This window comes from Aythya ferina (genome assembly GCF_964211825.1).
Source record: "Aythya ferina genome assembly, chromosome: 5".
Taxonomy (NCBI): Eukaryota; Metazoa; Chordata; class Aves; order Anseriformes; family Anatidae; genus Aythya; species Aythya ferina.
The window spans coordinates 46,824,777-46,843,135 of record NC_140301.1 but is presented as its reverse complement, the minus strand read 5'-3'; the positions used below and the strand labels follow the sequence as shown (position 1 = coordinate 46,843,135).

The 18,359-nt window shown below is 47.2% G+C and overlaps 1 protein-coding gene and 1 pseudogene across 3 annotated transcripts in view; one reads left to right on the top strand and one right to left on the bottom strand.

Annotated features, from left to right (window-relative positions):
- RMDN3 (regulator of microtubule dynamics 3) overlaps positions 1-5,321 on the top strand; it is a 41,521-nt gene extending 36,200 nt beyond the window's left edge. For both annotated transcript variants that reach the window (XM_084520091.1, XM_084520092.1), the window contains exon 12: positions 891-5,321. In XM_084520091.1, the coding sequence (XP_084376217.1) occupies positions 891-944 (54 nt within the window). In that variant the 3' untranslated portion in view covers positions 945-5,321. The remainder of the gene's footprint in view (positions 1-890) is intronic.
- Positions 5,322-9,473: 4,152 nt separating this feature from the next.
- On the bottom strand, positions 9,474-11,171 carry LOC311437255 (cytochrome P450 1B1 pseudogene; annotated as a pseudogene). The gene has a single exon. The product of its transcript is annotated as a cytochrome P450 1B1 pseudogene (transcript).
- Between the last annotated feature and the right edge of the window lie 7,188 nt (positions 11,172-18,359).

Genomic DNA, 18,359 nt, shown 5'->3' with positions numbered 1-18,359 from the left:
TTATACAGATTGGCAGGATTTTCCAGGCACCCTGTTTTTAAGGCCATCATTATTCTTTGGGTTGCTGTAGCAAAAGTATTCTGCTGAGTTTCAAACTCAAGGGCAAGAAGTCTTGGCCCACCATCCAGCAATGCTGACTTGCCTGTGCTACCACCTGCAGGGCACCATCCAGTACTGCATAAGCCACTTGGCTTCTGTATGGATCTGGGGAAACCAGGGCATCAAGCAGAAAAATCCCCTTCTTGCAGAAGGAAATATCCTAGCTCTGCCAGACGAGGCGCTTCCTCACCATCCACTGCTTAGAAATCTCTATAGACAGAGTTAGGCTGGTATATCTGATAGAGTGTTGGTTTTTTTTTTCTCTCTTTTTGTATTGGAGGCATAAGAATTTAACCAGAGAAGCACTGCGATTTTCAGGATTGGCCAGCCAAGATCCATGGGCAGAAAAGTCAGGAATAGTTAACTGTCTTTTCTGATCCGAAATTAAAAGCAGGAGTCTAGTAAGGAAGTGGCTTTGGCTGGTCGAGTCTTTGCAAATGTTAGCTCCTCTCATCCCAAAGAGGCAATCAAATAACTTCCATCACATTGCAAAGGAAAAACAAAGGCACTGGTCTAGAGCAGGAAAGTCGGTGAGGGAGCAAAGGTCTGATTTCTGCTGTTCTGGTTTCCAGTTCTCATCTCTCAAAAGCAAACATACGAGAAACTCTCAGACTTGGAAGACTTTAATAAGAGAGAAATATGAAAATAAAAGCATTAGCAGGAAAAATGTGAGGCTGCTATGGGATTAATACTTAAAACCTGGTGTGGGGTTGTAGAAGAAAAGGGAGGTTTTATTTTTTAACTGTCTCAATTAACCTGTGTATGAGTCCCTTCTTTTGCTGCGTTTCCAGGATGCAGAAAGTGAGAGAGAACTTGAGGAGATGCGGTCAATCTGGGAAGAATAAGAACAGAAGAGCTTGTTCTGCTTGATACTGCACAGACAATTAATTTCCAGTTAAAGGGGTTTCACGATCCTGACAAGTTTGATTGCACTTCATGGATAAGCCGCAGGAGTTTACAGGAATAAACACTCAGCCGTCTCATCAGCATTTCCAGGAAAAGATCTCTGTGGGATTTAATGAGAAAATTTTGTATGATTTTCCTACTTCCAGCACTGCGTATGTTTTGATTTTAAAATTCCTAAAAAAAAAAAAGTCAAATCCCTAAAAATAGATATGTACATGTGTGAGTATATAGACACACACATGTGTATATATGTGTGTGTGGGTGTGAAATACCTGAATTTCAGGTCTGCTTACTGATAAACTCTCTCTCTGGGGAAGTCTTCAGCAGATATAATTTTTTTTTCTCATTAACTATTTTCTCATCTGCTTTGTAAAATATTTTAATTTAATCAGTTTAAATAACTGGTTATGTCTTTGTATCACTGTGCTGCGTGTATAAATTTGAGAGCCCTTGTGCTCAGTGGGCAGTGTAGCACTGATTTTTATCAACTTGATGCACTGGAGGCTGTGGGGTGTCCTCACTTCCCGCAGCCTGTTGGTTCAAGTGGACACTGACGCTATGACTTAAGAAAAGGCCACTACAAAAAAAGGACTTAAAATAAGTGAGTTGTCAGTCCTTTTGTCCTTGCTTTGAAAAAACTGACCATGTCCAAAACACATTCCTGTTGGTCCTTTCCAATTATGCCTAAACTACCTATACTGGATTTCTGTTGAGGAGAAATCAGCACCACTCACTGCAGTGAGTAAATACCAAGGGACCAAGATGATGTCCTTCACAAGAAGAACGTACTTCTAACAGGTGCATTGCTTTCATCAGGGGAGTGAGTAATAAGATTTTAAACTGCTGGACTCTCTCCCACTGACATCACTCACATGAGAGTGAAAACCTTGTGTGTCCCTCTAAACTATGCTGCTGTTGTTTAGATGTAACAACTTCACAGCTATTTAAAAGCAGTTATTTAACGATGAAACACTCGTTATCAGAACAGGAATATTCTGTGGCAGAGCTGACACCTTGCTAGCATGTACCTCTGCCAGTTCTTGGTGACTATTGCACTGGCACTGAGAAAATGAAGCTGGCAGCTCACCTTTTCTCTGACAGCTGCTGAGTACCAAATGGAGAAGGTGAACTGTGCTGTATGCTGACAAAAATGCTGAAGCAAAACCAATTTCAAAAATTGCCCAAAGAATTTAGAAAGGCTTTCTTTGTCCCTTTAAATTTTAGCTAGCAGCTAACTGGACACTTCTGGTTTTTTAAATGTTTGTTACACACTGTCGTGTTGTACAATGTTTGTGAAGCGCAGAGTAAAAAAAATGTGAGTAAATCACTCCTTCATCACCTTCTTAGTCCCTTGCACGTGTGTATTAAACAGATGGTTCTTTTATTTTGTGAAAATAATGTTGAGAGGGAAATGCACAGTAGGCACGAGCTCACAAACTTCCCAAGTTTATAGACTCTACACTTCTTAACTATTTCTATTTTGGTCCAAATTAAACTCTCTGAAATTCTGAGGATGTGCTCATCTTAAAAGATCCAGGCAAGGGTGCAATTAGCTTTATTTGCTTGGAGCTGTATGAACTGGTACTTATAAATGGAGAACTGAACTCTAACAAGCCAAATTTGAGCCCTGTATCTTTGTGCAGAGCTCCCCTTGTGATGGGTGGGTACCTGACCCTTAATTACAGGACTTTGCTTTGCTTAATGTATGTTCTTTTCATTAATGTATGTTCTTCTTTTCAGTTCTTCAGCAGCATGATCAGGCTGCCTTTTTTAATTTATGGGAATCTGTCTCGTTTTGAGTATTTCCCAGTGCACGACCTTATTTTTTTCCCCTCCAAACACCCAGTCTTAAATATTTGCATGAGCTTGTAAGCTGTTTTTGTTTTGGTTGCTTAAACCAAGCTGGGAAATACTCAACAGTGATGTCTGAAAGATGATGATCAGCAACTTGCTTCTTTCATGTAGTTTGGTTTGTTTTTTTGCTGGGGAGAAAAAACAACAGCTCTGAAAACAGCCATGCTATTAGGTGTGCTCGTATGGCCTTTCCCTGCCAGCAAGTCCTGGAGTGATGTTAATCAGACATGTTTATTAATTGGCGTGTTGCTTAAACATTGCTGCCTTCTAAAAGTAAATGTTTTCAGTGTATGTAGTAGGAAGAGTGTGAAAAGGAAATATTTTTAATGCCAAAAGTCCATAGCTTTCCTTATTTACTTTCAAGCCTTCACCTACTTGTATTTTGATGAGTTAAACTGCTAGCAGCATCTTTTGAATTATGTATTTTCTGGAGATAGCTTTCACTTTGTTTCCAAAGATTTAAATCCTCCCTTTTTTAAAAAGAATACATATATGTATATGTATATTTATTTATTTTTAATGTCTGTTTCCAAACAACAAGCAATTGTAGGCTTGGGGAAGAAATGCTGATTTGTTTTTTCCTTTCATGCTTCAGATCCTGCACTGGTTTAGATTTGAGTATTTGATATGGATGGATCTCATTTATGTAGGTGATGGCATTAGTCAGTCCCCTTAGCTTTAAAAAGAGCATGGATGAGGAGAGATATTAGTTAGTTTTCAGGGTGCCTTACTGGGTGGAAGCACACCTTCAGCCAAGCAGCCTCTGTTGAAGGCCTGCAAGAAAGAGTGCTGTAAAAACAGAGCTTTGGGTTACAGTCAAAACAAAGCACGTTCAGAAACTAATACCAAAGGCTTGTTTTTCTTACTGATAGAAGCTGAAATAATTTTCTTCTCGGGGAGAGAAAATATTTGGTGTAATTGTGTAGGGCTCATTGGGCTGTGACCAGAACCTTTTCTGTCTTTGAGTAAAAATAACCTGCTTCCTCAGAGGAAAAGGTGGTAATTAAATTATGTTAATTCTTCTCAGTTGGTGTTAATTTTTGGATGATTTTACATGAGTACAACCTTTCAGATCTCATTTCTTCTATTTCGGACCTTCTGTTTAAGCTTTCCATGCATTTGATTGCCTGCTTTTGGCTTGAAAAGTTTTGGCTTAAAAACAGGCTCTGGCATTTTGCTTCCCTCTGTCTTTTGTGTGTGGTCTTGTCCCTTTCTTGGGCTTTCTGAAGTTTAGAGATCTGTTCTGGTTTTCATACAGGAAAGATTTCCTCTGGAGGCACGACTCCTGCTTAATAGCTGGGGTGGAGTTTAGTGTGTACCATTATATGTTTTTTTTAGTCTGCTACATCAGCTGGAACCTAATTTATGCATCCAAGGCTATGATGAAAGACGACAGAGCTCACAGATCCTTTCAAGTGCAGATAAAAGCTGCCTTTTGCTGTTTTCAGTCTGATCTGCAGGAAGTTATGACACAGTCAAATGAACCTTTTTCTTTTTGGTTTTCCCTTTTCGTGGCTTGTTATGAACGAGAAGAATGTGACTAATTAACGTAATTTAATTCTAATAGCATAACGTGGTTGATGTGGGGATAAGACAAGGTCATGTAACTAAAATGTTTCCCACTCAGCAATGCTTGGGGTTTTTTGAATTCTTTTAGCAATAGAATTTGCAGTTCTCTGTTAGGCTTGTGCTATGTCGTATATTGGCAAGGATGGCAGTGAGGGAAGCTGTTCTCCTGTTCGCAAGGGGAAGGCGCGTCAGTAGCTTTCGGACAACACAGAAATTGTCACTTTGTCAATTTTGCACATGCTTTGCAGACTAATCCCAGAGCACAATGTGAATTTCTTGACGATGCCTGCACTGAATACATTCTGGGACCACCAGTTGGGTTTGCCTAGTGCAAATTGGGTAGAGAGACTCCAGATGTTCTTCTAGACTTATTGCAGGGCAAGTTTCTTGGAGCTAGTCTTGCCTTCCTTGAAAATATACCTACCTGTGGTTCAATTACAATACTAAAGAATAACTGAAGCTATTTAACTAATTTATCCTCACTGTGCTGCTCTGTTGGAAATAAAGTATTTATAAATCAGGAGGAAACAAACCCGTGTAAAGTTACCTGTGTTGCTGTCTTGCTTTTTACGTTGTTACTTAGAAAGGTGAAGAACCCCAACAGCCAAGAGGAAGTCTTCTATATAATATCACAGTATCTGTGTGCATGGTGGGTGTGCCAAATGCAGCAGGAAATTATGGGAGAGTGACATGTAACATTGTTGTTTATATACTGCTGCTTATATATAATATATATAAAATAATGTGGGTTACACCTGTAGCACATTTTGTACATACATACAGTGACTCCTGCTTACGTTTTTTAAATGCACCAAAGTAATGCAGCCACACACTGTGGTAAATGATGTACTCCAGGTGAAGTCGTTCTTAAATAAACGTACGTTGTGACAGGGTGTAAGGATTCTGTGCTCAGCCTTCATGACCCGAAAGGCCATCTTCTGTCTTCTCCCGACAGGAGACATAAACAAGGGGCTTGCAAGATGTGCTTAGCATTCATTTGGGGTGTTTCAGACCGCCTGGCACTTTTTACCTCGTTGTGCTCCAATTTACTTTGCGGAATGGAGTAAATAACAACACAACTTGTGCTTCAGCCGTCCTTACAATGTGCTTAGTTGAGGAGTTAAGATATGGTGGTTGTGCAAAGGAGTAAGTACAGTGGGAAACAAAGTTTGGGCTGTCTGGGGGATACATAAAAGTGTTTTTGGTTGTGTTAAATTACCCACACATTAGCCACAGCCCATCCCTAGGGGAAGGACATGGGAGCTGCCTGCAGTCACAGGCAGGGACGAAATCCTTCCCAGAAGAAGCCCTTCTGAGCACCAGCAAGCACCACATAGGCAGCTTTGTCTCTCCAAGGTGCAGAATCAGTGCGCAACTTCTCTGTAATCTCTTCCCTTTTATTTCCTCCTCAAGGTGAAACTGGGGCATTTTCTCTGGTGTGCTAGGCCACCTTACAGAGAACTTAGGCTTGCCTAAGAAAATGATCTGGAGCTGATAAACAGAGGACAATCTGCCAACACCTGCTGCTTTGCAGAGAAGAAACCCCCCAGAAGCAGAGAGCAGGGCTGGGCAGGATGAGACCTGTGCCACAGGCAAGTCTTTGGCTTAGCCCCAAGGCAGGTGTGATACTGCGGACACCAGGTCAGGGAAGGACTTGTAGGTACCCTGTTGGTCACCAGAAATCTCTGTGACTCTCGGGCCAGCAGAAGTTTCTGAATGACTTTTAAAGTAACAGTTTGCAGTACTCCCATGTTACCTTAGTGATCAAGGGAGTGAATGGACATGGGCAGGAGGATGCAGCTGGGAAAATGTTTTTAAGCAACTTAAACATCACAGAGAGGAGGTCAGCATTGCCCTTGGCTTGGGCCAGCGTAGCCTGTTCAGAAAGGGATTTGAAAGTAGACGAAGTCAGTTATGAAGCCGGTTTCCAATGAAAAGAGCATACCAGAGCTGTGACCACCTCTCCAATGTGCTGGGAATCTTCTGACTCAGTACTGGAGTAGAAATGTCAGCACTGCTTCCTACTAGGAAGGGGATGGTCCTTCTGACCCCCAACCTGGCTTTGAGATTTCTGCTAAATCCAGATTTCTTTGGTTCAGTGACATCCGTAGTTCCTTGGAAATACCCTGGCAAAACCTGACCTGCTGAGATCCTGCTTGGTTTGAGAAAGAACCCAAAGTGGGAGGACTGCAGTAGGCTTTCCATCTTGTTTTTACAGCAATTCTTAGTGCTGCATGGCAAACCACTGGGTTGATACAAATAAGCAGTCACTATTTTACTCCAAGTCATTTAGCATAAGCTCATTCCAGAGTCTTCTGGGAATTAAAATGAATAAACTGTAGGGGAGTGTTTTCAGCGTGAAGGGAAATCAAGATTAAAATTGGGGTGGAGGAGGAGGAGGTCTGAACACAATTACTGCTTGGTATAGACCTGTGATGCTTATGAGTTACTGTTTCAGGCTTTGCACATACAGACAGGTGTTGCAGTCTCAGTTAAGCACGCAGGCATGATCTCAACAACTTCAGTAGCTAGAGATTTAGTTCTCTTAGTGTATTATTTTTTGCTTTCCCAAGACAATTTTTGCTTTTCCCAAATAAAAATGTGAGAGGGGCTCAAGACCACGAAGGAAGACAAGATAACGCAGGATTGTTCCCTCTCTATGGAGAGTCCCTGCCATTATAAATGGATCCCATAACAAAGGTCAGCTTCTTATTTACTGGGCGGATGTCAGCTTGACTGATGAAGAAGTTAAAGGCCTTTTGGATAAGGTTTTAATAATCAAATTGTTTATGAAAAGCAGAAGAGGCTCTGGGTTGCTTACATACCTGCAGTGAATTGTTTTGAAGGAAAGATTAATAATTCGCTGATTGCTTTTCTTCTTAGTAAAAGGCTTAGTTCTGCAACGGGGTCTCTTGTGTGTCTTTTGCTAAATAATAGAGATCATATTCCAGCATTTCAGTGGCTCAGAAGCTCCAGTGGAAGCTGTGCAGCACCTGCCTGCGTGCAAAGACGGCTGTAATCTTGGATGGCGAGCGGGAATGGATTTGGACGCAGGGGACTCTAAATATACAACGCATTTCCCAGCATCCTGCTCCCATTAAAAAAAAATAATATTTCCTGGCAAAATCTCTCCCTAAGCTTGAGAAATGAGGTGGTCAAAGCATTGCAAAATCCTTTGCGTAAGTGTCGTAAGCAGATTCCTCCCCCCGCGGAAAGAGGAGCTCCAGCCGCACGCTTTGCACAGCGCTGCCACGAGCCAGCGGTCCAGGAGGATTTCTGCGCCGTGTCAAACCTGGACGCCTCAATCGCCACAATTCGGGTTTGAAGAGCTCCAATTTTAAATGATTTAGGGGTAGGGACTGGAGCTAGGAGAAAAGCTTGACATGGCTCTGCCTTTGCTGCATCGCTGGGCTCTGCGAAACGTGGAGACGAGCAATGATACTCTTGGCTTCAGCCGGGAGCGTTTTTCTCCTCCTCAGCCATCGTTGGGTAACGAGTACTGGGTTGTTCAGTTCTAATGATAAAGGGGATGGGGATGTAAGAGCCGTGCTCCCATGTTGGGCTCTGGGTTGGCTACATAGGGAGTAATATCGGGGCAAGGAGAAAATTAGCAATATTACCAGCACGTTCTCCCCACCTTCTCCATCTTACAGCTTTAGGATTTCCAATGAGTAGTAACGTCCTCGCCTTCTTTGTGTTGGGGCCAAGAAGGGGAAGCAAGACACAGCCAACATGCCGATGGGTTTATGCAGAGCCATAAGGCCACAAATCTCATCTCATGGCTGTGACATGTCATGTTCATTCATCTCTTTCAATTTTTCCATAAAATTAATAAATATCCAGCCTGTGATCCCAGGAGGGAAGGCTGAGCATTGCTAAAGGAGGCAGGAGCCAGAATCTCCAGAGGATGCTGCTCCTGGGCAAAGGGTTCCCATCTGGACCATAAAAGCTGAAGACGCCCACCTGTGGTAAAACTGGCAACAGGTGGTGCTGAGATAACCGTTGTGGGTTTTTTTATCTTGCAACATCCCAAGAGATGTTTTCACAGATGTGTCAGAAGAGAAAACCTGATCTTGCTTTTAAAACTTGGTATTATGAAGCTGCTGCTGGCCACCGTCTCGTTTCATGCTCACCAAAATGAATATCTCCTGGCGGCAGCGCTGGGAAATCCCAACATGGTTTTGGGAGCAGCGTTTTCATGGGGAGCGCAAATGCCAGCATGGGCTGCCCAGAGGGGTTGTAGAGTCTCCGTCCTTGGAGATGCTCAAACCTGGGCTGGACACAGCTTCAAGCATCTGGGCAGGAGGACCTTCCCCATCTCTCCATCCTGCTGCAATTTTGGCAAGTGGAAAACTGCGTTGTTCCCCCACCCCGGATAATTAAATCACGTCTTTGCTAAAGTCTCTAAAGGAGTATGAAGTCCCTATTGGTAAATTATTGTCATTAGGAGATGAGTTGTCCCATCCTCTGAAGGTTCCTGGTTTGGCCGCAGTCTGGTGGAACTGAGAGAAGCATGGCGTTGGCTTGTGTGGAGTTTCTGCCTGCCCTTTTGAGCGTCATACACATCCCTATTACAAACCCAGCTCTGCTAACTTAGGTTGGAGCTGCTCATCTGCTTCAAACCACTAGTAGAATTCAGGATGGGGGGTGAGTTAGCCCCCCCAAAACCTGTCCCTACCTCCTTGCACACCTAAATCGGGGCAGGATGTGCTCTTGAGGTCCAACTGATGGGGCTGTGCACCAGGACAAACTCTTAAAACTAGGTCCTTAAACTCTTGTCAGGCCCTGGAGACAAGACCCACCCCTGCCTCCCTTAGCTCCCATCTGGCTTTCCCCAAGTTACAAGGTGCATCTACTCCAAATATCCCACTCCTGCCATAGGCAGAGCAGATCACTTCTAGCTGTACCCTGGGGCAACTGGGAGGGAGGCAGACCCTACAGTTTTGACCTGTTTTAGGGTTGGATAGCTCAGGAGGATGCAGGACAAGGGCTTGGGTACGAGTGGTGCTTCCAGCCACCCCACAAAGAAAATGAGCAGAGACAGGTCCCATGTCAAAGGCATTTATTGCTGTGGTGACTCGCTGCCGTTGACCCTCTGCAGCGGCAAGAGCCACCAGCGTGCAAGGCAGGGTGTCCCCTGCCACCCTGGCGCTGCCCATTCCTGTCCCCAAGCCAGGCGGGTGCGGTGCTCAGGGCTGGATGAGCATGGGGAGCCTCGGCCGCGCAGTGACAGTGAAGGGCAGTGGCCTCAGCGCCAGCCCGTGAATGCAGTCCATGGTGAGCTTCTCCACTGGGTTGGCATGGAAGGAGCACTGGTGGAGGAGGATGGCGGTGAAGAGGAAGAGCTGGAGCTTGGAGAGCTGGTCACCGATGCAGCGCCGCTGGCCGGTTGAGAAGATCATGACGCTGCTGGCCCGGTCACGGTCCAGGCACTGCTGCTCGTCCAGGAATCGCGTGGGGTCGAAGCGCTGGGGCTCAGGCCACTTGCTGCTGTCGTGGTTGACTGACCATTGGTTGACGAAGACCACGGTGTCCTTGGGGATGTGGTAGCCCTCCAGCTCCACATCTGCTGTGGTGGCGTGCGGGATGGTGATGGGCACGAAGCTGCTGTAGCGCAGCGTTTCGTAGATGAAGGCCTCCAGAAGAGGCAGGTGGGGCCGGTCCTTGGCTGTGGGCAGCCGGCCACGTCCCACCACCCGGTCCAGCTCGGCCTGAAGGTCCTGCTGGAGCTGTGGGTGCTTCAGCAGCAGCAGGAGAACCCACGAGAGTGCAGTGGACGTGGTGTCCTGCCCTGCACCAAAGATATCGGTCATGGCGCTCTCCACATCCTCAGGCCCCAGCCCATGGGGGGACACGCTGCCACGCTCCACAGTGGCGATCATGACATCGCTCACATCACGCATGGTGCGCGGGTTGAAGGTCTGGCGGTGCTGCGCCACCTTGGCCCGCACAAAGCCATGCAGCTCCTGGGTGAGGGCCTGGAAGTCGCGGTAGACACGGCGAACGGGGTTGGGGAACCACAGGAGCCAGGGCAGCACGTCCACCAGGCTGCCCGCCCCCACCGTCTGCCCGAAGCGGTCGTTGCGGCCCAGCAACGCGGCGAACTCCTCATCAGCGTGGCCGTAGCGGCGGCCGAAGCAGAGGGCACAGAGGACATTGGCGTTGGCCACCACCAGGAGCGGGCAGGGCTGGAAGTAGGCTCCGTCCTGGCTGCGCCTCAGGAAGAGCCGCACCAGGTCCCCCGCCTCGGCCGCCACGTGCTGCTCCACCTCAGCTGCCGTCGAGCAGGCGCGGAGAGCCGCATGGGCCAGTCGCCGGCGTGCCCTCCACTGGGGCGAGCATGCCCCAAAAGCCACGCTGCGCCCTCCGGACACCAGCCCGAAGGAAGGGAAGTCAGGCCGGCCAGCGAAGTGAGCCCCCAGCCCCACCAGCGCCCGCCGGATGGCCGCCTCGCCGTTCAGCACCACCACCCGCCGGCCGCCCAGCCGCAGCTGGAAGACGGCCCCGTAGCGGCGTGCCAGGCGGGCAAAGGCCAAGTGGGGCAAGCGGCCAAGCTGCAGGACGTTGCCCACCAGCGGCCACGCAAAGGGTCCTGGTGGGCTCTTGCTCCCCACAGCCCCCCGAGATGCTCGGCGGTGGGTCCCGGCCAGCAGCAGGAGGGCACCGAGCAGGACCAGCAGCAGCAGCAGCAGCAGCGACCCCGCGGCCGCCCCATCGGGGCCCCCCATCATCGCTCCCATGGCTGCAGCTGCTCTGCAGCAGGGTCGGGGCTCGGCGCCGCTTTATGGCCGCCTCCGAGGGGGCCGAGCCTCTTCCCTCCCCCGGGGAGGCCGCTGCCGAGCATGGAGAAGGGGGGGGGGGAACAGGCGGAGCCGCCCCGATGGGGCGCACGCAGATGGGGTTTTGGGGAGCTGCGTGGTTGGGGGGCGAGGAGGGAGAGCGGAGACCCCCCCCCCGGGGGGCAGTGGGGTTGAGATGTGAGGGGAGGAGGGATTTGGGGAGCCACAGGAGGTGAGATTTAACATGGGGGAGTGCTATATGCTGTACCATCACTGCGTCCCCAGTGGCACTTGGATGGCAGAGGTGAGGTCAGCCGGGACGTGGGGTGCACGGCCGTGTTTCGGGTGTGCTGTGCTGCCCCAAATCCTCCGTCCCCTTCTCCGCTGCCACCCTGAAAGCCACAGCCAAACAGTTCAATGGGAACGCCTCTGAAAAGCCCAAAATGATTACTGTCATATAAAGATACATCATTTTTCTTGCACATCCCGGTTTATACATGCTGCCAAGTGATTCCGCCCGGAGTGCTGAAGAGGGAAGAGGGGACGAACAGGGACGGAGCAGGGAGCTGCAGGGAGTGCATCCTGACAGGCATCTGCTGCTTGGTGTCCCGCGGGCTGGATTTTGGCTGCAGGGTGGTGGGGAAGGAGATGGTGATGGTGACAGTGGGGGCAGGTATTGGGGCCACCAAGTGGGCTGCCCACAGTGAGGAGCGAGCCCCCTGCTCGGCTTCAGCAGCCTTCCTGCAGCCACAGGGTTTTCAGCTCTGCCTCGGAGCTCAGCAGCGGTTTTACAGCGCTGAGGTTTTGGCTGTTGGCAATCCGTGTTTGTCAGGAATCAAGCTCCGTGTCAGGTTACTCCTGGTCTCACAGAGCCCAGCACCAGCTGCTGGGAAAAGAAAAACCTTTGCGAGAGGGGGGGAAACGTAATTTGTTTCCACGTCAGTACAGGCGTGCAAAACAATAGCGCTTGATTAGGTTAAGATGAGGTTTTGGGCTCCCAAAACACGAAACCAACTTTGATTTGCAGCAGTTTGCCCGAGGCTCAGCCCGCTGTCTCTGTTGGCACTTCTGGTAATTAAAACATTACAAAGATTTCAGCAGCGCCTGCTCCCCCTACGGGGCAGCTCTGGGGACGTTGGTACCTGCAGCTGGATGCAGCGGTTGTCTCCTTACATCCCCAGAGAGGCAGATGGGGCTTGGTGCTGCAAAGGCTTTGTTGTAAAGTCTGCTGCTCCCGGCAGAGCAGCACATGCCATTTTCCCAGGCAAAGGGAAATGAATTCTGCACAAATATTGCAAAGTGGGGTGTGGGGAGCTTTTGAGTCCCTCCTTCGATGTTTCCCATGTTGGTCACTCCAAAAATCAGCATCATTTTGGGAACATTTCCATGTGGCAAGGTGCGCAGGTGAATAGTGCTGGACCATCTTGGTCTATGTTATCTTTTTCCATTCTTTTTCTTTTATCATTAACTTTTTTCCCTTCATTTTTCTAAAAGCTTTACCAGCCAGGTGAAAAAAGCTCAGTGTCAGGGAGAAGCACAAAATAAAAAAGTACAACAGCAGCAAGGTTTACATGGCTGTACATGCCATGGAAATGGTGAATTGCTTCTTAATCCAAGTGGAGAGGGTTTGGCTCCTTTTCCACTTCTTTATTATTACTCTTTTTTTTTTTTTTTTTTTTTTTTTTTGGGGGTGGAGGGGGCAGGATGAGGGGTGCAAGGAAAGGCACAGAAGGAGAGGGGAATTTCCAGCTTGGAGGCGGTTAGAGCCAGCAGCATGTCCAGGCTGTTTTAAAACAGTCTGAAATGTCAGATAAATCGGTCAAGGTTGAAAAGTTTGGCTTGTGGCCTCATCTTTACAGCTGCAGAAATAAGTAATGAAGTTGTTATGAAAAGAGGGGAAAAAAAATAAAAATCTAGATGGGCTTTTACTAAATTCACTCATCTCTGGGAGGGCGCAGAGGGCCATGCTGCCAAAACAAGAGTTTGAGTCACTAAAAAAGAAAATCTTGATTCATTCCTTTTTTTTTTTTTTTTCTAGATAGGGTTTAACACAGCAAATTCTGCAGCTGCTCATGTTACCTTATGCATATAACATATCTTTTTTCTTGTATACAAAATAAGCACAAGATCTTGTAGGGATGCTCATGGAACATTCTTTTTTTAATTTTTATTTTATTTTTTTTAGGTGAGCAGGGGTATATAAGGTTCAAAGAGAGCATACCGGGGCTGTTTGGTGCACTATTGACATGTGCTGCTGTTCCAGCAGAAAAAGGAGCCTGTTGTGCTCTTTGCTGGAAAAGATTTATTTTTTTTGTGTCCTATCTGAGTCATTGCTCAGTAGCCAAAAGCCTCAGCTTTGGGTCTGGCACAATTAAAAGCAGGGCACAAGCAAAATGGTACAATCCCTTGTTAAAATGCTGTGCTGGGGAATTCGACCCAAAATGCTCCAAATGGCTTTGTTTGCACTCTCAGCACATCCCAACCCAGAGGGGATGGACTTGGGCTGCAGGGAGGGTGGAAAGAAAATCTGAGCAAAGCTGAACTTGAGAAGAAAAAATGGAAGAAAAAAAAAAGACAGATTTATATTTTTTTCACTTGGAATAGGACATGGGGTTATAAGCAAGAGGATAAGGATTGGTTCAGTTTCTCTCCCTTCTTAATAATCTTGACAATAAGTAGCAGTAATTTTACAATTACAATTGAAGTTACAACTGTCAAGGGACATGAAAGATTTATTTTTGCCAAGTGACTCCAAGAGATAAATTCATCCCAGTTAACAACAGCTCCTGTATCATCCTCAATATATTTGAAATTTTTATTCCAGCGTACTGAGGGAAGTCTTCCTGAGACAAACAAAATGTAAGAGGAAGCATTAAATCAGCAGCCTTTTCCGGGGAAGATAGGAAGAAAACTATCGTGGGTATTGAATGTAAAGGCTGCAAGGCATGTGCCATGGGATGAGGGTAGGGGAGAGGGTGTGAGGCTGTCCTGGTATCATCCGTGTCTGAAAATGAAGATTTGGGACTGGATGGGCCGTGTTCAGCTGGTGCTATGAAAGACACCTCTTTCCCTGTCTGCTCCTGCACCCTACGCATGTGTTCAGCCAAAGCTTGGGGCAGCATCGATGGGAAGGAGGCGTAGTGCTGAGACTTCCTCCAGTGCCTGAGGTGTATGGATCAGATTCATAAATATATCTATATCTAATTGTTTTTGCAGTTAATTTCAGCTGAAGCTCTGCACAGAACAGCAGAGCACAGCCTGTGGTGGTGTTTAAACGCCTGACACTGCTCCAGTTTCTGCTTCATCACATTAAGTTCCTGACGATGTCCTGAAGGCTTTTCTCCAAAGCAAGGGTAATTTTATTTTTATTTTTTCCCCCCTCTAAATTTCCATGGAAAGTTCCTTGGAAAGCAAGCGGTCCAGAAACACCCAGCTCCCAAATACAGCACGCCCTCCTCCTGCCTGGTGGGGGCCAGAAGAAATCAGGAGCAAAATTTGGCCGTGGCCCCAGCCCTGGCCGAGAGCAGCCCCCAGGGCCTGGCCTGGAGCTCAGAGCTGGACAAACCTCTTACCTTGAAGAAGGACATCCCCATCTCCCCAGGTACAACCAGAGCTCTGCCCTAGCAAGGTGTCCCTTGAGGGCTTAGAGGTGCTGGTGCAATTAAATCATTGCTGCTTAAATAAACCAGGTGGGCACACGTTATGTTTCCAAGCACATTGTATCTCCCCAGGATGTGCCACGTGGGTGCGTGGTGCTGTTTTCTCCCTTAAAGAGAAATAAGAAGAAAGGTGTTTGAGATATTAGTCCCATGCTTTCATACCCACTGCCTATCGATGCAGGTTAGATGCTTAACCTGCCCCAGACACCCCCCTCTTCAACACCTGGTGCTGGTGGGAAGAACCTCGCTACCAACCTCGGTATTTAGGAGCCTTAAACTCACTCCTATAGTTCAACTCGTTCATTTAACAGCTCAGTTATGGGCTTTTTGGTGCCACCCCCTTGGATATTAATACAAACAGGAGACGCCGAGCTGCATGCAGCCGCTTTCTGAGACAAGCATGTGTCATTTAACGTTGCTTTGTGGGATGTTTTTCAGCATGAATTTGAGGCAGTTTGAAATAAATGCAGCGGCCGGGCGATGCCTGCTGCAGGACGAGCTGGGGCTGGAGCTGGCTCAGGCCAGGCTCTGCAGATCCCCTCTGCCAGCAGAGAGCTTTGGATCGAGCACAAGCTAAACAGAAAAACGCACGTAGAAGAAGGGGGCAGGCAACTGAGCTGACAAACAAAAAATAACCCCGATGTCCCCAACCAAACTGGGTCCCTCAGGCTGACAGTCGCTTACAAACCACCACCAGAAAAGCGAATGCACACAAATTAAATGCCTGAAGAAAAAAACAAAACAAAACAAAACAAAACCAAAACAAAACACGGCATTGGGTGGGGGGAGAGGGTTTCTTTCTAAAATTGAAGCCACATTTGGAAAAACAAATCTGTTGTAACATCCCATTTCCTCTCTTGATTGGCTTACCTCTTGTCTAGTCTGATGCTGGACTGCTCTGAAGGGTACATCTCATCCTCTGTCTTTATAGTCTGCACAGCAGCAGAATTGGCTTTAAACACATTTCTGGGGCTCTTTGGGGGTCTCCCTTCCTCCCTCCTCACCAAACTCTCTCCTGAAACTAAAGGCCAAAGCGATCTGGAAGGGAACCAGCAGATTGTGCCTGGTCTTTGCAGTCACAGCAGGAGCCTACAGTTTGTCCTACGAAACCGCCACCACCAGGACTGATCTGTGCCACCGGCCTGGGTCAGTAGCTTAACCATACAACAAAGAAGTCTGAAGAGTTCAAATTCAGTTGAGTTATGCAGCAAGAAGCATTACCTTGGACTTGGGGCAGTTTTACCTCTGGTTGTTTTCCTCCTCCCCAGCAGCACAGGTTGCACGAGGTCGCCACTTTCTTCCGCTTGACCTCAGGTCTCGGTGGGGAAACCTCAGGCCCGGGAGCGTTGTACTACGATAACCCAAACCACGTGCAGAGATCCGATGGTTTGCGGTCCAGGTTGTGACCTTTAGCAAAGATTCCTTGCTGTAATTAAAATCACATCCCAGAGAAAGCTGGCACACAGCAGGTTTGTGTTTGCAGAGCGAGAAGGGAGCCCTGGAGCCACCCGGCAGTGCTTTCGCTGCACTTGCACCGCCGCAGCCGCATCTGGAAAAATTTAGCGTTCGCTCCTAAAGCTGGGTACTGGGAAAACTTCCTTCCCCGGCCACACACAGTGCTGTGAAGTCAGCCAGCTCTCTGCCCGCCGAACGAGATGCTTGGAGCTGTGAGCTGGGACTGTTCTGCTCAAGGAAAGGCAGAATGTTTCTCAGTTCAACACTGCGAGTCTCGCCTCACTCCCCAGGCCTTGTGGTTTCTGCATTTCACGTTCACATTACAAGGGGTTTTAATTTGTGTGCAAAACATAAATTGCATAGCTAAGAGCACTGCCGGTTTTCTGGAAACTCGAAACAGATGCAGCTGCCTTTGGAGGATGGGCAGAGTGCTCACAGTGGTGCCCAACTCACACTGGAGGGGCAGGAGTTGGTCTGGTGGCAAAACACGGCTCCGGAGACCAATGCCAAGCCTCCAGGGGAAGAAAGCACTGCAGGCTCCATCTGTGCAGTTTTAATCCATCAAACCTCTCTCCATCACGCTCTAAGAGCAACAGTAGCTCAGCCCAACGCAGGTATTTCTGCACGCACTTCGGCCATCTCATCTCAACCATAAATTCCTCTTCACCTCTGGACACGGGTCCGGATGTAGCAGAAGTTGGCCAGATGAATGTGGGCCAGAGGATTGCGCAAAGGCACGCACACACAAAAACACTCCTAAGAATTTTTCAGTTAATATCATTTCTAATCATATTCCACTGCTTTGAGAGGGACTGTAGAGTTTTTGGGAAACATCGAGATAAGTATTTTAAGGAGATGACAGGAGAAGTGTTTACTGAAGGAATATTAATTATACCTCCTTGAGATTAAAGCATTGTTGACAATAAGCTTATTTTAATTAATGTTTCACGGCCTTGTGTCATAAGCAACTTCAACCCTTTAAGGAAATACTTGCCTGTGCAGCTGCTACAGGGATGTCATCAGATAACTTGAGGAAGATCTTACTAAAAAGGTTCTTGTGCTTAAAAGAAACAAAACTCCTGAAATCCCACTGAGTTCAGATTCTAGGCTATATAAGAGCTTAGAGAAGTATTTCCCATTTGTTTTGCTTCTGTTACCACAATCACAAAGTTACAAACCTTTCAGCTAGACAGAAGTACTTTAGGCTGTTAGAGAAAGCAATCTGCATGCTGAGCATTACATGACCAGAGAGCTTCAGCCGTTATTTGAGTTGGTTAAGGCTCTAAGCAGACTTTGAGAAGGAGAAAAAAAGGAGTTAGAATGAAAAAAAAAAAAAAGGAGTTAGACTGAACTGTACTGCACTGACATACAAAGAGATGAACGCTGGAGGATTATGATCTAGACACGTCAGAACTCCCCCTCCACAAAGTTCACTGAAGGGAAGCAACAGAGAAACCAAATGTGACTTTTTAACCTTCAGTGTAGCAAGCAGCAAGAAGCCACTGTCTCCCACATCCCCTCAAATTGCCGTCTGTATGTAAGTGGTACAATGACTTGCATGTTTACAACGTGGGGTCTCAAAAACGAACTAACACCCCCCTACACACCAGTGCGGACTGTCAGAAATTGTACCGAAGCAGCAAGCTGTGCACTTTCAGGCCTCCACGTTGAATATCTGATCAGAGATACAAAACTTCAGAGAAATGCACGGTCAGAACTGCAATTCACTAAAAGCAGTGTGGTTGTTCTCCAAATGAGCTAACCGTACTGCCCAACGTTGCTCAGTACCACTGTGCGCTAAGCCGATAACCTCTCAAGCAACAAGACAGCCCAAAACATTTCTTCCAACTTTTGTGTAACACTTCTCTCAACCTTCGGGCCCTTGTGGAATTTTTAAGAGTATCATAAATTCAAACCCAGCTCATTTAAACCCCAGGTGTAATTTGAAGTAAGATTTCAGTGTTCTACTTTATCTTAGGAGCAAATGAAAACGTATCACACTCAGACACGTGAAGGAAAGCATCGCAAAGGGCACACG